Genomic DNA, 24,697 nt, shown 5'->3' with positions numbered 1-24,697 from the left:
TGTGATTTAAATGTAAGCTACAGAGACAGGGTGCTCAGACATACTGTTTAAAAATATATACATATGCAGACACACAGTGGGGTCCAAAAGTCTGAGAGCACTTTCCCATTCACATGAATTGAAATCTATTCATTTTGTTCATGTGCTGCTTCCTATTCAGGGTCAGTGAGGACTGGAGGATAGTGTGCATTGGTTTTGAAGAGAGAGGAACACAATGGGCCGGTCATCACTGCTGACACACTCAGAGTCTGACCTCTGTATGTTAAAAGAAAAATCCACTGAGCAAAATAATGACAGCTCCATGCAGCTCTGGGCTTTAAACCCAGGTTGTTCTCGCTGTGAAGCGATGCTGCAAACCACTGAGCCACGCCGTAATTACAATTTCTGAAATAATGTCTCTCAGGCTGAATGAAACAATTCTCCTGGTGACGTGACGTTAGCGTATGTCTGTAGGTAACAGATGTTGTACTAGATGGCAGCTGCGAGGTGAATATTAAACCTAAAATTAGTGAAATGGGAGCAGATGTGATGTGAGGGCAGAAGCATAGCTGCAGGCGAGAGGGAGGCAAATATTGAATAAAAACTGAAATCACTCTAAGCTCAGAGGTGACAGTCATGGTAAATATGTGGCAGACTGCTTCACCAAATAGAGGGTAGTTGTACAGTGTACAGCAGAGTCATGAGGGTCTTAAGGATCAGCTGGTATCAGACACTTCAAAGAACTGAAAGAGTTGGAGAAATGACAGCTACACATAAACACATTTGAACAAATTCTGTTCAAAGTTTCATGGCAATAGTTGTTGAGATATTTCAAGTGATGTGATGGACCTACTGCCATCAAGCCACCCTGCTAGCAAGGTTACACACCATTAATCAATTAATAGTTGATAATCAAAAGTAGATTGATATGTTTTCTTGACTATTTAATGGATTAAATGACTTTCAGCTGCAAACTAAACCCCCCTGAAACCCTGTCTCAATGCCCCCTGAGTGCAGATGAGGATCTGAAGCCCAACAGCTGTCCACAGTCTGTGACCAAAGTGCTGTCATCTTCTGCACAGCATTTTTTTTTTTTTTTTTTTTTCATTTTGGGAGAGGGTAATAGGAGGGTGGGGGGTTAACTTTGGTGTCATGGAAACAGCAGCCAATAAGGCCTCATGGGAGGAGAACAGAGGGATGCTGTAACCAGGGGCAACTGAGTTGTAACTAGGGTTACTATATCCTTGATCTGGGCAGAGGTAAGACTGCTCTGTCAGTGCTTTGTTGCAGAACGCTAAGATAAGGCAGGAAACCTTGTTTGGCTTGGTTCTTGACTGTGATAAGATGAAGTACGACTGAGCTCTTTCATTAGTTAGCTGATGAATTTGGATCTAAACACCATAAGGCTTGGATTCCTACTGACGATGCATAACAGCAGTTCAGATTATATAGATTATACAAAGCAAAGTTTGCAAACCACAGATAAATGCAGCCAGTGTTGCTGCTGGATTCCCTGGAAGAGACCTTTAAACAGAGTTATTATGCACATGACACACACACATTCAGACACACCCGGCCAGGCCACGGTGTTAATTATGTGGCATGTAAATGTCATGTCTTAAGTGCCCCTGGTGCTTTCAGGCTCATAACAGAAGACCCCCACTCTTCCGATAATATGCACAACTTCACCTGAGTGGCAGCTCCCAGCCGCTGCTCATTAAGGGGGAAAAAGTCACCGCTTGATTCTTTCCCACTATGAAGCTCACAGAAGAACAAACACAGAGCAGATTTGCTTCTGATCATCAGCACTGCCAATTATCTCCTGAAGCTGTGTTCACCATGGAAACCCCAACACTTTTATGCTGCGGCGCCTCACGTCTCAAGTGCTGTGGCAGGTACCTTCCTCTGCTACTAATGGTTTAATCCAGCAACAAGAATACTTCCTGGAGAGATAATGCATGCTGCTTCCAAATGCCTACTGTCAGATATTACACGCCTTATTACCTGCGTGGACAAAACTCAGACCACTGAACTGGGCTAAGATTGGAACCTATGAAAATTTGAAGAAGTTCTAACACATGTTGTGAGAAAGATTTAATTCTTTAAACTTTTACCTGACAGGGACTTTGTGGTTGTCCTTTCAAGCGCTGAACAAATGAGCAACATGTTAAATGAATAGTGGATTTACAAAAAGGATGACACGATGCCGAACATCCCGAGACACATATATTCACATCTCAGAGACCTTTGTTCCCATGTAGTTTGTGTTTTGTACTGCTGGCCTGATGAGATGATTTCATTTCATTTGGACTCTAGTGTCAGAAATCAATTCCAAATCCAAGAAGAACACATGATCTGCCATACTGAGAACAAAAGTACATTTTTGTGTGATCGCTTGCCAGCTAATTTAAAAGATGGAAAAGAACAGAAACAGCAAAAGAAGAATGAAAACATGATTGTGGGGGGTTTGTGTAATTTTAGAGAAGTTTATGTGAAATTTCCTTTAACAAATAAAGTAAAGAAAGTATTACAGCACACTGCCCAGAGTAGGTGATTACAGACTATGTTTAACAGTCATTCCGCTGTGCCAGTGCAGGATTGAGCTTCCTGCCATGCAACTGAGCCAACATAGAGTCCATAAAGCTAATGGTGATTTCTGTTAGGGAGGGGTTGTTATTTTTCTCAAGCCAGTCAATAGCGAGTGATATACCTATGCCACTGTTATCTTCAGTTGATCTTGTTGGACTTACTGAAGAAATCTGCTGAGCAATTTCTTTATCAACCATCATGTTTGCTGCAATTTTTTGTTGCTGTTGTTCATGGCTTTAGCTACTTTTCTGACTCTGGTACAGTACAATGAATTAATCCTGCCTGCTCAGATCTGATTGGTTGACAGTTTTTCCAACCAGGGAAACATTGTGAATGACCCAGACTTATTTGAATAAAAAAAATAAAAAAAATTGAAAGCGTGTTCAACAGTCTGGAACCAGACCACCACTAATCAGCTCTACTGAGAGAGGGCAGTGCAGAGAGAAGTCAAGTTTTTGTTCCAAAAGTAAGTTCTGAAAACCAGAACTACCAATAATCCGGATTATAACATGAACGTGGGAAATACTTCACACCTCAGATCATTCCAACAAGTAAACTGCTATGGATTAACCGACAGTACAAACAACCAAACTCGTAAAATGGATGAGTGGTTGAATAGTATTTCTTTAACAGCTAAAGGTCTCCAAGGTGAGCAAATCCCAGCTGACATTGGACGAGAGCCAGTATACTCTCTGGACAGGTCGTCAGTCTCTTACAAGGCAGACAAAAAGACACAAACAGTCATTCACACTCACATTCATACCTACAGCCAATTTAGAGTCACTTATTAACCTAATCTGCATGTCTTTGGACTGTGGGAGACAGTCGGAGTACCCGGAGGAAATCCACGGAGGCATGAGTGGAACATGCAAACTCCAGACTTGTAAACCTACAGAAAGGCCCCAGATGGCCGGTAGGTTTCAACCCAGAGCCCATGCCACCCTCATATCAAAACTTTTGTGCTACAAGACATTAAAAAGAATACCTGCCCATCTTATCTGTTGGAGGAACTTTGTGTAGGTTTTGCTTTTGCCACACAGCCAACATCAGCATTCACAGCTGTTTATTCACCAGTCTAGAAAAAAGCATGGTGACTTCAGCATCAAACTGCTCCAGTGGTGGAAAGCAACAATGTTAACTGATGTTAGCACGCTAATCAGCTAGCCCCGGCCCATCATGTCACTTTTCCAGGCATTACACTTCTTATCAACTCACTTTAGCCTCCATCTGTCAGAGGGTGTGTCATAAACTCTTATAAATGCAACAAAGAGCCTCTTTAAAAACCCTTACTTCTACATTACTACAGCCCAGAGTAGTGTATACATCAGTGATACACATGAAACCCACCACAGACCTTTGTCACAACATTTGAAGTTGTCAGAGCACTTAAAGTACAGATTTACTAATCCCATTAATGATGACTGCTTTGCACAACATCAGGGCCTTGGAACTGGTCAAAACCTTAATGGTTTGCATTCATCAGAAGTGATGCACCTGTAAATTACACACATTAAAAGACACGAGCTTCACTAGCTTTCTCAACACTAGGTGGTCAGTTTGACTCTATCCTGCCAACTGATTCTTTTCAATTATCTAATATGTCATAATACACTTTGTTACACACACACACACACACACACACACACACACACACACACACACACACACACACACACACACACCTAGACACCACAGCATAAACAATCACTGGGTGCAATCTGTTCAGGACACAATACAGCACTGATCTCATCACTGTTTGTTCAGACTCTCAAGAGGATCTTTGTGTGTGTGTGTGTGTGTGTGTGTGTGTGTGTGTGTGTGTGTGTGTGTGGGAGGGTGTGTGTGTTTGAGAGAGGGGGAGAGTGGTTGAAAAGGTCACATCAGTGAATCGATGATTGCCTTTCATACCTCCAGCACTTAAGTAGAGAATCTGGCTGACTGATTAAAGGCTTTGCTTTGTTCCTGATGACTTGTTTAGTCTCATAATTTCTGTGGCCTTTGGTTTTAATCTTTTCCCTTTCTCATGACATCACTGAGGACTGTGCAGGTTCAGTAAGGGTGATTGTGGAGGTTGAAAACAACCAGCAAACAAGGTTAATCTGATAATGCAAATATGTATTTTCCACTTAGGGTTTCATTCTGTTTAATCAATGACAGATGAGAGATGTGGTTTTTGGTTAAAATGTCAAAACACAGTCTGTGATTTAGACAAGCTTAAGAGTTTAGAGGCTTGTTGGTGTAGTCTGTCTTCCCTCTCCTCCCTTACATCTCTTTGCCACACATTGTGAGCTCTGTCTGCTTTGGAGAGGACATAAGGAGATGAAGCAAGGAACTAGAGGTGACACGAACAGAGAGAATAATGAAGTGGGGAGCAACATGGAGAGATACAAGGAGGAGAAAGAAAAGGAGAATGGAGGGATGGATGGGTGAGGAGGCTGCCCAGATTGGCCACTCATCCCACAGGCAGCTCAGCTTTGTTTCAGCAGTGCTGCCAAATGTGGATGGGCCAGGATGTCCTACCATGCAAGCACAGAGACCCGAGTCTAAAAGCCTTGGTGCAGCCAGCACTGCAGGGAGGGAGGGAGAGAAATGTCGGTGGATGGAACAGAAGGAAGAAGAGGAGGAAACAGAGACTGACAAAAACATTGATTGAAGGATTTTCTTTGACTGACAAAGAATGACAGAAGAAAGGAAGAAGAAAAGCCACAATAGTTCTTCAGGACTCGTTTTGCCAGGACAGCAATTCTCAAGAGCAACTATTGTATAATGAAATGCACTGTGCTATTAAAAAGGGAGCAAGAGTTCATATGTTTTGAAAAAAACTGTGGCTGCACAAGACTATTATATTCTACTCTTACATTATATCAGACTGATTTCAAAATGTTATGCCCAAATCCAGCCATCCAAGCACTTTCATAAAATTACAGCCCTGTAGCTAAAGGCTTCTATTTCAGCTCTGTGCTCCTGCAGTTTCAGTAGATATCAATATTCCAAGTGAATGAAGCTAAATGCATGGGGATTGATCTCAACCCAGCAGAGGGCAGAAAGCGTCAGGTGAGGAAAACATCTTCAAAGGGCGTCTTAACTCTCAGCCTTTGATCCAAATCCAGACGACCAAGACGGTGAACAAAGAGACCTCAATCCCCTCCCTCCGTGCTCTTTCTTCTGCAGGCCACCAAGGGAAACCTGCGCAGAATCCTTTTTACTTTTCACTCGCTGTTTCCTTCACATCACATCAGGCCTGCACCACAGCTTTAACTCATTCAGACCTCCTGCTGCAGGGGTCTCTGTTACTGAAAACTGCAGGAGCTGTGTCGTAGCATACTGTGCAAAGTTCCCAGACAAGTTTTGTGTGTGTGTGTTTTGCCATAAATGTCTCATTTTGTCGAAACAACAAATTAATTAAAGTCACTGCAGATTCAAAGGATGAGTTTTTTTTTTAGGTGAGAAGACTCACATGTTTGAATGATAAATATGAGGCGACAGCCAGGAGATGGTTAGCTTAGCTTAGCATTAAGACTGGGGAAACAGGGGAAACAGCTAGCCTGGCTCTGTTCAAAGGCAACAAAATCCACCTACCAGCATCTCTAAGCCTCACTAATTAACAACTTCTTCCCTTTATCTGTACACAAAGCAAAATATTTACTTTTAATTATACTTTATGTTAACCTAAGCTATCCACTTGCTGGTTTAACTGTTGTATTTAGTGTATAGACATAAGCCTATTCTCCCATCCCTGTTTACTGGAACACACTATCGAGTGTTAACCAGCTTTTCCTCGAGTGCACTGCAATCATCACAAAACTGAACGCTCATAACATTTCTATGTATCTCTGTTCCAGACTCACATGTTTAAACTCCTCACCTGCAAACATTTTCTTCTGCCAAACCAACAGTTACCAATTAATTAACGTGTGACATAAAAAAAAAAAAAAGAATAATATTACTGTTCATCTCCTTGACCACGATAATTTTGTATGTAGATGATTTGGTTATCTAGTTGAGTGTGCTGCTAGTAATGTGCTGACTTCAACATCTGGTCATCATCATCATCATCATCATTTTACAGACGCTCTAATGGAAAATGGAGATATGTTTGGACAATGTGTTCATTTTCAGGTTAAAACAGACGAGTACATTTTACATCGTCTGCACAGGGCTTACAGTAGATCAGTATGCAGAGACGAGCAGTTTTAATATATACAACACATAACATAAAGAAGAGAAAGAGAGGGAGAGAAAAAAAGGCACATAAATAAATGGTGACCTGTCCACCAAAATCTAATCAGTTCATTGTCAATCTCAGCATGAAACTGAGATATAACCTTCACAAGAATGAGACAGGTGGTTTTTCTATAAGCAGAATTGTGAGCTATTTTCTCAATGTATTCTACACTACTTTTCCTACTTTTCCTTCCCTTCAGACAGAACTTCCCCTCTCTCTTCTCCCGTCTGTCTCCCTCAGCTTGCAGCACACTGGGGCTTGTTAGCAGCAGCTTCAGTGATTAAAGACTGCAGGTAATTAGATACACATGACACCATTCTGACTGACTGGCTCACTGATGAGCAGCAGCATCTAGCAGCAGACGAGCCGAATGTTTTACTGTTCGCAGTCAAATCCTTCTCACTGATGTTACCAGTTGGGGCCCCAGTGTACGTGTATAACTGGTCCATTTGATCTTGTGAGCATGATATTTGAGTTTCTACTGTTCATTAATATGAAAAATCACCCAACCACACAGCACACATATTGTTTCACTCAAGATATTGTATCACTTGATGATAATATGAACTTCAAATGACAGCAGGAAGTACGCGTCACTGCCTAATGAAAATCATATATCTCCAAATTTGGTCATTTTGACGGAAACTGGAGGATTAAGAGTTTATGGGTTTAAAATAAATAAACTGTTTAAAAACTGTTTGAATTGTTTCTCATACCACACGGAGAGCTTCTTTTGGACAGCAACAAAATCATAGTTTTAAAAATCATCAAATCAAGATCAAATCAAATTTGTCATGAGATGATCTAGTCTGTTCAAGGTTATGTGACTAAGTAAAATTACAACTATTACTACTACTTATGTTATTAATCATACATTAGCAACAGGTGGTATTGCTCTGTAGCCTCAGTCTATGTGCCTATGGTAAACATTATATGTAGCTGCTTTATCACTGCTACAAATCAAAGTGAGTCCCTGCCACAGCTGGGCTTAGATACTAAACATTCACATTTACAGTATCAGGGTTAGTTTGACTCATGTTTCTACCCTGGTTTTAGTCCGTGTGTACTACATAGTTTCCTACTGGTGGTCGATCTGCATATTTCCTGGGTCACTACAGAGTAACATGTGAGGGCTGAGTGGCAGATGAACCGGTTTACACTAACAGATCACAAACTGAGGAACCAGCTGGTTGATATGAAGTCCGTCTGTCTGAAAACCTACACCCTACAGCCTGACATGACTGCGGATCTGCTGGCTGGAGGCTGAGCGAATGGCTGCTTGGCTTACTGCAGGACTGTCTGCCAATTAACAGAAAATGATATCAATGTGATGAAATTTACTTAAAAGCAATACTTTGACATTTTGGAAAATGCGCTAATTTGTTTTCTGGCAGCAAATTAGATGAGAAGATCAATACTCTCATTTACAAGACAACAACTGGCAGCTATTTAGCTTAGCTAACATAAAGACTGGAAACAGTCCAAAGGTAACACATCTGATTTGTTTAAGGTGCATTTGGTTATCTTTGGACAGAACCAGCCTAGTGGCTTCCCTCTGTATTCAATTTTCATGCTAAGCTAAGCTAATTAGCCAAATATATGGGACTGATATTGGTATTCCCATCTAAACAAAGAGCAAATAAGATTTTTAACCAAGATGTCAAACTAAGGCAAGATTTTTGAGAAAAGGAGTCAGAAGGAGTTGCTTGACATTTGGTGAAATATGCTCTATCTTTTTTATTTTTTGAGAAAATACATATGGCGCTGTCTCTGCTTTACCTATGCAGCTAGAGGAGACTCAGGGTCCTGTTCAAGAAATAACAAAACCTCTTTCAAAAATTCCACTAAAAACATCTTTTGTAACTAACAGTTTTCAACAGTGCTGTCTGAGTTGCAAGTTGTGAGTTTTTAATGATTTTAAATGATTGTTTAACAAACAGATGATGGTTGTAATAACAGCAGGACAGACGTGAGTGGATATGTTTTCAGACAGCAGAGGTTACATTATTTCATCGTAGCAGTAGTTTCTCTTAAGATAAGAAATAAGTATTTGATTAACTTAGTTAAAATCGCCAGCCAGTTCTGTAATGGATGGTGATTTGACTTATGTAAAGAAATCCCAAGGAACATGCTACGTTTTTTTCACAAGACTGATGAAAAAAGTCCTGCATGGGAGATTGCACTGAGTTACTGAAACAAACAGAGGGCAACCTAGACGTGATGTCATGACTTTGGCTCTATAGCTTCATATTTACGATCAGTCTTTACATCTAATTCTTGCCAAGAAAGCCAATAAATATATTTATTAAAATATCAAACTTTTGCTTTAAATTTAAAAAGTGCTGAGACGTCAACCTTAAAAACTTCTACCGCAGGTTTGGGAAACAGACAGTTAAGCGTGATGTCTCTTTTTAGGACCTGTGCATCATGATTCAGTCGGCTCCTGCTGAATAAACCATGAACTAAATGTTCCAGTACAGGCCCATCATACTGTCTGTCTGCACCTCATCTCTCACCCCTGTCTCTCCCTCATGTCTGCTGCTTGGCAGTTTGTCTTTCTCCACTGATATATGTCATGTGTTTCTCTCTGTCTCATTCTTTCTGTTGACAACAATGAAGTGAGCTCTCTCTTCATCCAAATGTTTGTCCTCATCCTCCTACTTAACCTCATTTATTTATATTACCGCTCCCTTGACACTGACTTTCACTCTGTTATGCTCTTCGGTCTCTTAGTTTTCAGTTTCTTAACAGCTTCTTTTATTTCTCTTGTTTTAAACTGCTCTCCTCTTTCTTCATTCTATTTCAGTCTGTTTGATCATTACTTATCATTAATTTCCCTGCAGTCTTGTCGACATTTGCCTCCTTACTCTCTCCGTCTCATCCATCTCTGTCCTCCTGTAAAGCTTATTGTGTCACAAATCTCTGACTAACTACAGCCGGCCTAATGATGAAGGATATTATCTATGTGCAAATATCAACATATGACAAGCAGAAGAAAAGAAGGTGGGTACCTGGGAGAGGAGCTGGAACTTAAACCCATTTGGCACAAACTCCGTGATAAAATATGTGCTGCTAGAAAACTGGTCACATAGTTACCGTGTCTCAATTTGCATACTCCTGTACTTACACTTAATGCTGCTGAGTGCGTAAGTGCATTCAGAGTATGGTATGACAACATGCAGTGCACAATATGGTGCACTCAAAATGGTGAAAAACTTGAGTGTAAAACAATGGACACTTCTTATCCTCATTGGTCGCCATCTTGGCTACGTAGCAGAGGGCGAGGGGCCACCAGCAGATTTTCAAACTTGTGAAAAATGGGGTCCAAGGGAGGAGGACACGTCGACGATGCTGATGGCTGCCTAATTACCTTGTTGTGTGACCCGGAGCACAAAAGGACAGTAAAACGTTCATTTTCAAGTCAAGCAAGTAAAGCAGCCGGCAGACCGGCGACAATTGTGATTACACATTGCAACTGTCATTTCCAGTGAGTAAGTATGTATGTATGTATGTATGTATGTATGTATGTATGTATGTATATATATATATATATATATATATATATACTGTGTACACAGTGTACTACATGTGAGTGTAATGGCTGAAGTATCCGATTTCAGACGCAGCAGGGGACTTCTCACAGGGCTCATTGATGAACTAATGGCATCTCGTTCTTGGGACTGTAAAAATCTGAGTTTCTGAGTTCACAAAAGTTAAAATAGAGAGTAAAATTTGCACAGATTTACTCACTACTACAAGTAAATCCACAGTTTTTAGTTTAGTAGTATAATTTGCATTATCATATTGGTATTTCGTATAACTCTTGAAGGGATCATATAATGTCTGCCCAAAGAGTCGCAATTTGTTTTTGGGTTCTTTTTTGAAAAAAAATCTTGAAAGTTGCCAAATCTAGTGAGAAAACCATTAAACTGGTACCAACAACTATAAATTATATAAGGTACATCCACTGAGAGAATGATATTACATGATGATGAATCCAGAGTGCACAGCAATCAGTTAATGATTACTAATTACCACAAAAAGTAGAGTCAATATTCAAGAAAATGTAGGAAAGACTCAGCATGGTGACTGGAGTTATGGCAGCATAAATATGTATCTACAGTCATACCCTGTTTGCAGTTTCAATAACAGAGGCGTATTATGGCGGGTATTCATCCGACTAATTGGGCGGAGAAAATCAATAACACATCCTACCTGTCACACAGTACTGAGGTATACTTAAAATAAATTCTATCTCCAGCTGTTTTTGTTCCTTTTCGTCGTTTTACATAATTTCTGTTAAAACTGAATATTGAGGTGAGATATAATTCAGGCAAGAATAATTCAAAAGTCAGATTTGAGCGAGGAAGAGAAGAGCTGTCTTTTTGAATTAGGTGGCAGAGAAGTGAGACTGTTCAAAAGTCTGTAATTACACCAAATCACCACTAAGGAATTTCTGCTTTAATGGTGGTAGATGTAATGTGTCAGTACCAGCGTCCCAGATGAGACTGAGGAGAGAGGAAAGGAAAGAAAAGCATTCTCCCTCTCATTTCTCAGCAGTTACATTGCTTCCTCTATTACTAACAAAAAAAGCTCTGTTTTCCAGCCCTGAATAGAAGAATCTGCACCCTCCTGTTTGCTTTTAGCTGTAATTCTGTCTGCTCTTGACAGCGTGGTTCAACAAGCCCTCCCTGAACTCCTTCTGCTTTCTGTTTTCACGTCAAAGACTGTGACGATAATTAGCATTTGGCTGATGAATCACAAGCCAAGAAGCTAGAAGAAAAAAAACCTACCTGCTAACTGATAAGAAACATAGACACAAAACTCCTCCATGTGTCTCTGGCTGCATGAGTGTCTCTCTGTCCTGTCATTTAAGTCCAAGGTGTCATGACAACGTTTCTGCTTTAATTAGATCAGGTGTGCAGAGGCTCAGGTAAAGGGCCCAGACAGGTGTTTTCACTGGCTTGTCAGCCCTCTCCTCAGCTGTGTGGATCACTCATTCGCTGCTCCTTCTTTCTTAGATATACGCCGTCATTTTGCATCAACACCATCAGGAGACACACAACTATAAATGATCATTTTCATTTGTCAACTGTCAGTAGAGAAACATGCTCTGGAAATTGATTTTTTTTTTCATGCCATTGTGGACATTATCAAAGGCCGTATATAAATTTGACATTATGAGACCAGAAGTCTGGTAAAATATATTGCACTATACGGTAAACAGGGCTTTTTCACAGCAGACATTTTCACATGTCATTTATAGGGGTGCATTATTGCTCTATTCAAGTGTTCCTGTACGCCATGACTGTATGTTTTTATGGGCAGTTTGTAGTAGTGCATAAAAATGCCTGTATGGAAATGCTGTGAATATGAATAAAAAGTTGAAATATTGCAAAAGGTTTTAAATTGGGCTGAAAAACTGGTGTATCAATGATAACAAAATACAATTGTGCAAAAGTGCAATGGAAATAGTCTTAGCGAATAAGCTGTAACAGGCATTAAGCATGTGGCGCTGCTGGCTCATTGTCATGGGAAACAAAGCTATTTGTTAATATCATCAGTAACACAGAAAAAGGTTGCTATTGCTGTCATTGATCGTTCTGCATTTAAATGTACAAACAAACATTTATCTAAGGAGAAAAACATAAAAAGCTTTTTTTAGTAGCAAAACATCTTAAATTATAAGGGTTAAACAAAACATCCAATACAGGACTCATTGAAGGTTTTGATAATTATTTTTCTTATAATCTAAAGGGGCTATTTGTACATTTTCTCTGCCACCGAACGTGGTTTCTTGTCGGGAGCGGGTGGTGGTGATTGTCGCTTGACAAGAGCTTCGCCCATCGTTGTGTTTACAAGACAAGAGGTTATAATACGCCCTCTGAGCAGCGCTGCGTCTTCAGGGCAGATTGCTACAGTGAGTCACTATCAGTTAGCAAGTTAGCGGCTAATTTCAGTAGAAGAAAAGACATGTGAGAGACAAGAGTTAACCCTGGCATTGCTTTCCACCACTGGAGACGGCTCTTGGCCAGTAAAGGAATGAAGTTTGATGCTGAACTACAATGTTTCTTCTAGACTGGTAGGTAAGCAGCTCTTCATGCTAATGTTGGCTATGTAGCAATAGCTTAACTTAGTATAGTTCCTTTAACACGTAAGTTAGTCAACGTTCTCTTTGAATGTGTGTGCATTTATTCTTTTTAAGTCACAAGCAGGTAAAAGGATGGTCATGCAAAAAAATAATAATAAATTGCAAGCGTTGAACTACTGTGGGTGAGGATTCAGGATTGAATGCAGTTTGAGTGAACTCAGTCAGCAGTTACAGAAAATATAAAATTAAAATTGTTCCCCAGAGTAGTTATATCATGTATTTCCATTTTACTTGCAAAGATTAAGTTTTAAACTGTAGCCGCTCAATGGACTGTGGCATATTAGAGGTGCTGCTCCAAGTGCAGGGAGTAAACTAAGTGCTGTCAAGTGATGCAACTATTTCAGAGAGTTATTGGCTGCTGAACCACTCCAGCAGCCGCAGAACAATGTCTTTGAGTCGGCTATGATAGTCATAAAAACACACACAGAATATGCACACACACACACACACACATTCATACATAAACATGCTGATACACTTATTGTTATATTACACACTAACACACAGAGGGAATGCTCACCAATGCATGCTACGTGTATTTGCAGTAGAGGTGGATGCATAATATACACACACTAATGCACACACACACATTCCCTGGTTCGCTGTTTCAGCAGCTCGGGGGCAGGGAGACCGGCTCTGAAATCTGTGTTATGAATGTAAAGACAGAACTCGGCCAATTAAACCTTAATTACTGCCCCGTTGTCAGATGTACAATACTCCCTCTTATTCCCTCGCTCCTCTTCCTCTCTTCACCCTGCTCTTCTTCCTCTTCCTCTTTCTCTCTGTTCCTTGCCTCCTCTCCCTTTCAGACTCTGCAACCTCCTGCCTTTGCCTCCGTCAATCTCTCCCTCCCTGCTCCTTCTTTTCCTTGTAACAATTCTCCCCTCTCCCTGTTAGCATCTCCCTTCTCTCTCTCTCTCATTAAAGCAGTTCCCCGGTCTTCTCCCAGGAGAGAGGAGGAGGGTAAAAATAGCTCCTCTTTTTATGCTCGCTGGTTCCTTCTTTCCAGCCTGCATTCCATACATCAAATAACTACATTTCTCCATTATAACCATTGTTTCCTCATCTTCTCGTGTTTTTCCCTCACTGACTCTCACTCTCTTTTCTCTTGCCCTGCAGCCCCCCAGCCAACCCCACTCATATCCGCCTGTTTAAAGGCAGTTTGCGGCTGTGTGAGATTGTTATCATGAAGTTGCACACAATCCCACAGCTTGTATGTGAGGGAGAAAGAGCACAACTGGTCTTTGCTCAGGATAAGATTAGCGTGAAATGAAAATGTAAATTTTGTTATGTTTTTAACTGACATTGTGTATCTGAGCACTTGGTAATTAGGCAGTGGGAGCATTTAGAAAGCTGCCACAGTCTGTTGTAAAGGCACAAATCATCACTCAGAATAACCCCGGGCGAGATAAGAAAGTCATCTACAGCAGCGATGTCAACAGTTGAATCATCTGTAAAAAAGGTGTATGTTCGCTGGTCGACATCTTCAGCAGATAAATGCATTTTATACAGCGTGTACCTGAACCCACACACACACACACACACACACACACACACACTCACAGCTATTGTGCTAAAAACTAATGAAACAGAGCTCAAACTGATGAATAAGCAATGACATACAGAAACAGCCACGGTTGTGTGCATTAAAGTGAGCAGGTATCTTCTTTACAGCTGGAGAGAAGGAAAAAGAGTAATAAGTCTGGATAGCAGAGAAACCCCTCCACACACAGACACACACACACACACACACTGCAAAAGCAAATGGCCATCTGGCTGCTATGAAAGCTAAGCTTTTTAGGCTGTTCCCTCATTAGTCATATTCTTTTTTGTCAACGGCACAGCGATAGGATGAAAGAGGCGAAGAGGGAGAGGATGAGAAAGAGGAGAGATGGATGGAGCAGGAGGAGATGTAAAGGGAGGGGAGAGATAGAGATGAGGAGAAGATGAAGATGAAGAGAAACTAGCAGTGCATGGGATGCTAGAGGGTATAAACAAACTGCTCACTGGCACAGCTACACAGCAATATAAACTTTCCCCTTTGAAAATTCTTTAAAGTCCCAACATGCTAAAAATACAGCACACTGCAGCAGCAGCAGCAGACTGACAGACAGGGCTCATCGCTCAGTGGTTTCCTGCTACACCATAGGCTTTAAAGATAAGAGATCTCATGTCTGTATTGGAAAACAATCATCTGTTTGAAAGAACCAACCCAACATGGCCAGAAAAATTACCAAAAAGGTTGTTTGTCTGATTTTCTTCTTGTAATTTTTTTCCCCTGGAAGCAGAACTGAAGACGCAAACTGTGCAAAGCCAACATCAAACTAGAAAACACCCAGAGAGCATGATCTACTGAGGCTGAGTAATCAGTTGTTATCATACAAAGAAGACTTGCATACAATGGACATGCTGACTTGTCATTGTTAAAATACACACAGGTATAACCCATTTAGGTGCATCAGAAAGTTATACCAATGACTATGCACAATACCTGGCACAGGAAACCCCTGAATGAAATGCAGCCCTAATTAATGTTGTTAGTTATACCTGTGTGTGAGTAGTAAATGTCACCAATAACAGAGGTCTATCAAAATGTCTGCATCTGGATCTGCATCAAAACACAGTCAGTCAAGAAATACATATACATTTTTCATTAAAGTAAGAGCAGAACATAGTAAAAATGTTCAACAAAGCATTTCTTATGTGAGATCTGTTAACTTAATAGTGTAATACTGTGTATCATGTGTCTATGTATCCTCTAAAATCACTTCAAATATTTCAGTATTTCAACATACATTGTTTTACAATAACGTTACATCATGTGTAATTCTGTAATGTATAATCTCTGACCATACATCACATGCACTAACGTTTCAAGGCATTTTAAGGCATGTTTTCTCCACATGTAGAGAGAGCTCAATAAATTCACTCACCATCTTTGTCAGCTCTTCTGAATATCTGTGAACAAAAAGCGAGACAGTGCAGTTAGTGTGTGTGAAGGTATCAGCGATGAGCTGCTGGAGGTACAAAGACAGGGTTACACTTCATGGTAAGTGAAAACTGGTGAATGAGGGCAGTTACAGCATGTGTTCAAGTCTGAACGGTTAGTGACTCAATAGTAGTTGGATGGTGTGGACACGATAACATAAACTTAAATGTAAAAAAATGTACACCTATAGATCTGATGCGGCACAACACAATCTTGATAAAACATTGGAATTCATATGTTACCTTATAACCTTCACAAAAATAGCATTTACTGAAAGGCTATAGTTTTTAATTCATTTGATTTTTTTTTGTATAGGTGTTCATGTTATTGAAATTTTCAGATTTACCTTTTTTTCATTTTTAAATAGAGATTGTATCAATGTGTAGGTACAACAGTGTATCATCGGCATAACATATATATTTTCTTTGCATACAATAGAGCTGATACACAGGAAAGAGAATATGGGCCAATACTGAACATTTTAATGTGGAAGTTTCATTGCTGTGGAGGAAGCCGATGTATCAGCCAATACTAGCAGTACTTCAGTACTGAAGTACATGCTGGCCAATAACTGCAGAAAAGAGAGTTCTGCAGTTATTGTGTGTGAGCCACACATACGTTTCAGGTGGTTTAAAAAAAAAATTACACCTCTACATACTAACCAGTGTGTGCTAACCAGTTTATTTGACAACTAAAATGTGTCCAAATCACATATCTTGGTCAAAATTCTTAAAAAAACTACAATTTTTAATGATTTCAATGAGGAATTCTCATCAAAAATGCTTGTTAAGAGAAAAAAGATTCAGCCAATATATTGTTATTATTTGTTTAAACACCCCAGTATCAATCACGCCATAATTGACAGACATTAAAGAAGTCATTTGTAGTCATATAAGAAATTATTTTCCCTGCAACAATTTTCTCAAAAATGTTGGACAGTAATTGCAATTTGGATATTGTTCATTTGGTGTCAGAGACGGCAGGATAATGGTTGGCATTTGAAAAGGAAAACAATGTAAAGTCATGTTGTCCATTAACAGCCACCCAATTTTTTGTTTGTTGAGAGGTTATGGAGGACATGTAACAAAAAAAATAAAAAGCTACATCAAATGTTTTGGCAAGGCACCTCACTAACAATCCCCAACTATCAGCCTGGTGCAGCTCCAGACTGAAGCTGGTATCATTTGTTACTTTAATGAGGAAGTTTCCCCGAAGGTGAAAGGTGGTTAAACACACAAACTGCTGTTTTCTGAGTGGAAGAGAACGACTGAGTCTGCATTAAAAGCACAATCCAGAGGGACTGGTAATAGAAATGTCCACACTGAGACCCAATCACGAATGCACTTGGAATCATAGTGTGTCTCAGATAAAGTGCAGTGTTGTGTGATCAGGACCTCAGGAATGAAAAGTGTGTGAAAAGTGCTGTGTATGTGTGCACATCCTGCATGTACAGACGGGTGACAAATTAAAGGAAACCTTAAAAATGAATAGTGAAACAGGACGACAGAGCGAGAGAACGAGGGCTCACTGAATGGTTTGATGAGTATAAAATTGTTGTGAATCATATTCTCTGACGTTCACAGTCACCAGATCTCAACCCAGGTGAAAACTTAAGGGAGATTCTGGAGTTCAGAGACTTGTAGGATCAACACCAAGGAGCAGTGAAGCTGCTTTGGGGACATGTGGTGGCCCAACACCTTACTAAGACTCTTAGTGTTGGTTTTTCCTTTAATTTGTCACCCATCTGTACATAGACACACACATGCACACACACACACACACACACACACACACACATACATATATATATATATATACATATACACACACACACACATACTGCAAGCTAATTTATAGCTTCAGTGAAAGCTTCTTTCCCTGTGGAATTGAAAGTGGCAGGTCTGGTTCTTTCATCAGTGTTTCAGAGCGTTGTGTGAACTGTTCCGACTGACAACGACTGCCAGAAAACACAACAATAACAGACGGAAACACACAGCGAGGGGGACGCAAAAGATGAAGTGGAGAGACAGGTGTGACAGAAAGACAGCAAGATGGAGATGAACAGAGTTACAGAACACTGTGTGTGAGAGAGAGTATATTGATTAATTAATTGCATACATTAATGATGTTAATTGTGAGCAACATAAGCAGTGTATTTAGCCATAGACCGATGACTGGAGCATTCAGTCGTGGAGAAGCGATGTGGATTATTCTTCAGGAAAGTGTTTTGAGAAGGTTCTTTGAATGTTTGGTTACTTTCTTCTTCTCTTTACTTGTCGCCTGTAGATTTCTGTGGCTGTAACTGTTTTTTGTGAAGGACAAAACTGACTTTCCAAAGACACCTACAGGGGATGTGAGTGGTACTAAGAGGATAGATTTGCAGTGGAGTAGTTCTAACTTAACCCCATTATACAGACATGGTGCAAACGTCTGTGAAGTTCACAGGTTTCCTTCCATCACACTTAAGAATTGAGCTGGATTTTACACCAAAAAAATCATGCAACTTCGAAGACTTTCCTTATCAACTGTCAATGGGAATGTCAAAAGATAGAAGCATTAAACTTTAAATTCTTCAGCTTTTAAAACTCTTACATCCAATATTTCAAGTAGAAGTAAAACGATTAATCAGTTAATCGAAACCTTCTTTGTTTCCAGGTGCGGAAATGTGAGGATTTGATGCTTTTTCTTTCTCATATATGATAGGAAATCCAACACCTTTGGATATTGGGATAGTTGGTTGGATAAAACAAACTATTTGAACAAATTAGGCTGGGTTCTTTCACTGTTTTCAGACAAAACATTTAATTACTCCAGTAATTTAGGAAATAGTCATTAGTTGCAGTCCTAATTTCATGGCAGTGTAGACAGACAACATTAACAACATGACTGATGTCCAGTTCAAACTCATCTAGATGAAAGTTCAACAAAATAATTCTTTATGGTTTTTGACAACATGCTACACATAAACAAATCTAGAGATCATTTCATCTACAACTGTGCAGCTTGTAAAACTAAAAATAAGTGGTGCATTCAGGCAACGACTGCAGCCGACTGATCAGGCCAAAGTGAAAATCATTTACTGCTGAGATGAGCTACGTTCCAAATGACAAGCTGTTCTGTATTGTTCTGCTTTCCGGCTGCACCCTGGGGCGCACTCAACTCCACAGAAAACAGCTCTGAAGCTGCCGGAGAAAGAAAGACGGGCTCGGAGAGGAGGGAAAGTGTTGCGATGAGGAGGCGGCGTATGTGCATGTGTGTGTGTGTGCATGTGTGTACAGACTTGTAATAGAAACACAGAGTGAGAAGAAAATGAGACACAGCAAATAAAAGAGAAACAGAGAAGACGGAACAAAACAGAAAAACAGAAGATAGAGACAGAGGGAGGGAGAATGTTGCATCCATCCTCTAACCTTATTAAGAATGGATGTTTTGAGACTGAGGGCAGAGAGAAGGAGAAGAGGAAGATGAGAAAGATATGGAGGAAAGGAGGACAGGAGAGAAGAGGAGTAGAGAGGACAAAAGATGAAAGGAGTTTAAAGAATTAAAAAAAGGTGCATCGAGGTTAAGATGAAGGAGAAGACAAAAACAGCAAAGGAGGAGAAACAAGCGAGCAGAGGGTCTACTGGGGAGAATGCAGCCTGCAGGCACACACACATGCACACACACACACACACACACACACACACACAAAAACACACGTAGTAATCACTCCAATCCCTTTGGTGTGGACCTCTTCACCATGATAATAATGCTGGGGTCAATAATATTGGAAAAAGGCAAAAAAGATTAACATTTCAAAGTTCAAGTCGATGCAGAAAGTGAGCTGGAGAGAAAATGTCAGAATGAGTTTGAAGGCGTGGCTAATTGACCAATCAGTGTGAGCAGAGCAGTGTGAACTGTCATGCACAGGGCATAAGGTAAACTGTAAAAAAAAAAAAAAAAAAAAAGGAAACGATCCCCGAGAAAACACATGAAACTTCAATGACAAATGAGTGGGAAGTTACTGCACAAAAGAAATGTCTCCTGTGTGCGTGTGTGTGTGTGTGTGTGTGTGTGTGTGTGTGTGTGTGTGTGTGTGTGTGTACTTGTACTTGCTACATAGTAAGGACCAAATAAAGTATTTTACTAACAGAGTGAGGACATTTTGGGAAAGTGAGGACATTTTGGCCGGTCCTCACTTTTTGAGACACCTTCAAATCACATGTTGAGGGTTAAGAGTTGGTTTTAGAGTTATGGTTAGAATTAGGTTTAGGTTTAGGTTAGGGTTTGAGTTAGGTTTAGGAACTCAGTTGTGATGGTTAAGGTTAGGGTAAGGGGCTAGGGAATGCATTATGTCAATGAGTGTCCTCACAAAGATGGAAGTACAAGTATGTGTGTGTGTGCACCAAAATCTCCTCAGTGCACCTGTGTCTTTAAGATACAGTCTATTCTACCTTTCCTGCTTATAACCTAGACATCAGCAGCACAATATAAATATAACGACAGCAGAGCTGCTGTTCCCTTGTCACACAGCAGAATCAGGTCAAAGAGCAATTTTGCAAATTCAATGACTCAAAGCTTATGAAACCACAGTGTACGGCACCTGCCTGTGAGGACAGGAGCAGGTACCAGCATCAAACCTGGTTCACCCCCTCTACGCTCTCTCACACAAACAGAACTAGTTTACTGGGCTACTAGGATACATTGGCCCTCTGGTCTTGATCATAATTAGTTTTCCATGGACCCCCTCTTTATCAGTCTGTCAGTCTATTTGGGTCGTGGTCGGGGTCTGTAGAAACTGAACTACTTTTCTCTTTTGTTTTTTTCCCCCCCTATTAAAGCATTAAAATTACAACAGGGGGAAGCTTTAGTGGGGCAGTGATGAAAAATAACCTAATAGTATTGATGAGCTGACCTAAATCGACACGGAGCTGCGTAATTGCCACTTCCAGTACAGGGAGACTGGATCTTTGTCCGTGTTCATCCGCTGCCTCTGCGTGAGATCAGACATTATGTTGGGACAGGAAACCACCAGCTATGGCTGTAACACAGGGATCAATAAAAATATCCCTGTGTAGAGACACGTTTTCATTGATAATTAAAGTGTTGTGATAAAAGTGGTGCATCGGATTTGACGGACTGATTCTGCCTGAACTGTCAGTGCGCAGGTGCCTGTCAGACTTTCTGAGGACTGACGGTAAAATCATCTCTCAGAGAGAAGCTGTGCTGCACTGACCTGAGTTTATGGTGGAAGTGTGGCAAAAAAAAAAACAAAAAAAAAAGTTTACACATTAAGTCAAGCTTAAATAATCAGTGTTGATCAGTGAGATGCGATATGTAGGCTAACATTGAATTTTTGGTCGGGGGCAAAAGAAGATGGAAATGCTCTGACACTGTCCGGAGAGATCACAGGTTTGATCCCCGGCTGCCCTGTGTCCTATTTAAGTTAAGTGTCAGTTAACCAGGCAAAGCTGCTGCCTGCTCCTACGCTGGAGATACAAGTCGTAGCGGTAAACTGTCAGATCGCCTCTGTGCGTAAGTGCGCACTGCACCGGTCCGTGCGCGCTGCTCACTGGATGTCCTCCTCCAGCGCACCAACAACCCCCGACCTGTCCGGCTGACCACTGTCTGCCGGCTCTCCATACTCACATCCAAAATAACGGAGATGCCTCTCCGCGGTTCCGGAGCGAAGAACTGCTCCTGTGCCACGGCCACCTCCTCCTTGCTGGAGGCGTACTCCCGGCTGGAGATGTTCTTGTTGTCGCTCATTTTGGTGACGATCCAGCGGACGAGCCCGTCGATTCCACCGGGCTGGGCGCCGCTGTTTCCGGACTGCGCTGCCGTCGCGGACTCGCTGTCCTGACCGGCTACGGGTTTCGGCTGTTCGCGGTTTTCCTGGGCTCGGAGTTTGGCTTGTTCTTTGTTGAGCAGTTTGTGGACTCCGTCCCTACAGTAGCGCGCTGCCTGCTCACACATCCTTTTGCTGCGGAGCGCTCATGCTGCGCTCTATGGGGGAGAGAGAGAAGCCCCCACCCCTCACCTCCCGTCTTACATCACAGCACCCACCCCAAAACATACCCACCCATCCTATATACCCACAAAACTATCCATTTAATGGCAATTGGTTATTATATGATTAAAGGGACCAATGTTTTTGAAGGTTTGGAGAGTTTATAGTGACTTTGTTGCACTTTCCTGTCTCATATAGTTGATGCAGTTACATTTTGAATGAATGTACTCTAAAATACAGGGTTTGTTGTGTGTTTTTCCTAATCTTAAATCTGGATCTCCTGATCAATTAGCATCCATTAATATTGTAGTAAAGGAACAGAGTAACCATCCCTCCTCTGGGCTCATTGTCTGAAAGGAAGTTGAGGGAGCTAACACATCCACTTTACTCACCCTCTGGTTTAACATCTAATCTGATTCTATATTTCCCTGCCTTCTTTTAAATGTTAGTGGGAGGTGTGGGCCACCAGCTTTATGTCTCTTGCTGTCTCCCACATGAGAAGATCAGAGGATGTCACTCCATTCCAGCTCCTCAATGAAGGTTTTTATATCTGTGTGTGTGTGTGTGTGTGTGTGTGTGTGTGTGTGTGTGTGTGTTTGTGTGCGATGTGACAGATCTAACCTTTGGTAATGAGCATCTCCCCCAACTCTGCCCTTTCAGCCAAGTAGCTGGTCTTGCCTACAATGTGCCGGGTGTGTAACAGCTAGTTGGGACAAGTTAACTCATTGTGGAAAGCTGACACTTTAACACTCGGGTCATCAGCATGGCCAAAAGCCAAAAGCTAAAACATTAAATTATGCATCCTCCCTTATCACTGAGGCAGCAGAATTTGTGGAATCACTTGACATGATTGCCCCCATGTGGATATGGGAGTGCAGTGACAGGCCTGGACAGGTTTTCTCTGCAGGGTTTATTCAGTTAACCATTAATATATTTATAAACACATTTGTGACAACTAATTGTTAAAACCACATAAATACACACAGGGCAATTAAAGCTTGTATTTTTGGCATTAATGTTGGAGCTCAGGCTTGGATTAAAGGATTTATGAACACATGAAACTGAGGCATCATACAAATAAAATAACACATTAAAGGTATGTGTGTGTATGTGTGTGTGTGTGTGTGTGTGTGTCTCTATCTAAGATGAGTCAGGACGGTAGCCCTTCAGGTAAAACACCCATGAGCAGGGCTTTCTGTGGCCCTCAGAGCGCTGGCTGGAGATGGTCAGCTTGCCAAACCAGGGCCCCGTAGAGCCTCCTGCAGGGGCCTCAAATGACACCAGGATGTTTTGTGCCTTTTTGGAGGGGATGCCATCCACCCCTTTAACAGTAAAGCAGGGGTTGTCCACCTAGGATAAGGGTCAATACGGCCTGGGTTAGATCAATTGCAGATAAAATAATAAGTGAAGAACATGACTCAAATGGAAGCATTTTGTACACAGGACTGTGTCTAACCAGGATAATCAGGAGTATCAGTTGTCCGAAAGTAGAAAAGCTGGACTGCACCACTCTCTGTAACTGTTCGAGGTTAAATTTAAATCAGCTTGTTCATACTGACTGGCAGTGGACCAGTGTAAATGTCTCAAAGAAAATGAGCCTAAGTAATTCTTTCCTTGGAGTTCAAGAGATGTATGGGCTTTCAGCAGAGTGATTGTATTGGAAAGTTATTAATCACTTTGATTTTCAGTTACACTAATGCTCCTTCAGAAACAAACGCTCTTCAATCTGGTTATTTCTCTCAGCCTCTTTTAAAAAAGCCTTTTTGAACTAAGTTCTTTACCTGAAAAGAGAACGCGGTGGTCTGCAGGAACACATTTTTGAATGGTATAGTGACGCTGCGCCCAGCCCTGATGCTGAACGGGCCCTGGGCTTTGGGCGGGAGACAGATCCCATGTAAGGGAAAGATGTATTCACCACCGCTTCCTGAGGACAGACTAAGCTCGCCTCTCACTTCCCCCAGTTGATGAGGCTCGAAAGACACCTCCACGCTGACCTCTGATCCTGCCTGGAAGCCTGGTGAAGCACCAACACTTTTGTCCACAGTGAAGTCTGGGCAATCAGTCTGGAGGGGAGAGGTAACAAGAAGAGAACAACATGACAGCAAATAAATTTGTATTTTGGTCATTTTGAAGTCTGAAGTTACCCTTTTCCAATTTGCAGCACACAACGAGAGATCGTGTGAGATATGTTCTCGCTCACTGTAAATACTGTTTAGTTTAGGTGATGGGTGGCGCCTGGGTTGAGCGTGCAAGAGACATGACAGAAATGTCATCAACACATAGTCATTGTTTGGACAATTCACAGCTCAATTCACACACTGGCTCAATTGGACATTACATGGTATTTACATGGAAGAGCTGACAGAGTAAAGTCTGTTTATTGTTGGGTCCACCTGATTCAGTTATTTGCATTCTCACATAAAGCCCCTCCAGGTCAGGTCAGTAGATGTGTAAAGCACTTTAAGTAGAACTTCATATTTTCTAGACACACTTATGACGTGATAAATTATAGATCATACAACGGAAATTATATTTACAGAACTGTAATGTTTCTTTAGTAAATTTAAGTAACATTTTCAGTTATTACATGTAAATTATTTGTTTATCCTGTTTTTTTTTAAGTTTTTAAGTTTGAATGAATCCAACAAACGTATAATAATTTCCTACTCACTCTTACTCTCTTACATTCCCAGACACTATACAGTGTCAGTATCTATTCATATAATCAAAACTAGCAGAGAAAAAGAGAAAAGGAGGATCAGGCAAAATATATGT

General features: G+C 41.0%; 2 protein-coding genes across 4 annotated transcripts in view; both read right to left on the bottom strand.

The window, feature by feature from the left end:
* The window catches only part of necab2 (N-terminal EF-hand calcium binding protein 2), a 109,744-nt gene extending 87,824 nt beyond the window's left edge, over positions 1-21,920 (bottom strand). Inside the window, exons 1-2 of the mRNA XM_071457729.1 lie at positions 21,562-21,920; positions 15,878-15,902 (exon numbers count right to left, since the gene is read on the bottom strand). Of these exons, the coding sequence (XP_071313830.1) occupies positions 15,878-15,902; positions 21,562-21,888 (352 nt within the window). The 5' untranslated portion in view covers positions 21,889-21,920. The remainder of the gene's footprint in view (positions 1-15,877; positions 15,903-21,561) is intronic.
* A 697-nt stretch (positions 21,921-22,617) lies between these two features.
* Positions 22,618-24,697, bottom strand: part of hydin (HYDIN axonemal central pair apparatus protein) — a 69,664-nt gene continuing 67,584 nt past the window's right edge. For 2 of the 3 annotated variants that reach the window (XM_071457702.1, XM_071457709.1), the window contains exons 91-92: positions 23,704-23,985; positions 22,618-23,272 (exon numbers count right to left, since the gene is read on the bottom strand). In XM_071457702.1, the coding sequence (XP_071313803.1) occupies positions 23,063-23,272; positions 23,704-23,985 (492 nt within the window). In that variant the 3' untranslated portion in view covers positions 22,618-23,062. The remainder of the gene's footprint in view (positions 23,273-23,703; positions 23,986-24,697) is intronic. The other variant, XM_071457716.1, reaches the window with a different exon arrangement.

This window comes from Trachinotus anak, unplaced genomic scaffold (assembly GCF_046630095.1).
Source record: "Trachinotus anak isolate AG129_WGS33_773 ecotype Australia unplaced genomic scaffold, CSIRO_AGI_Tana_v1 ptg000002l, whole genome shotgun sequence".
Lineage (NCBI taxonomy): Eukaryota > Metazoa > Chordata > Actinopteri > Carangiformes > Carangidae > Trachinotus > Trachinotus anak.
This window is presented reverse-complemented; position numbering and strand designations above follow the sequence as displayed.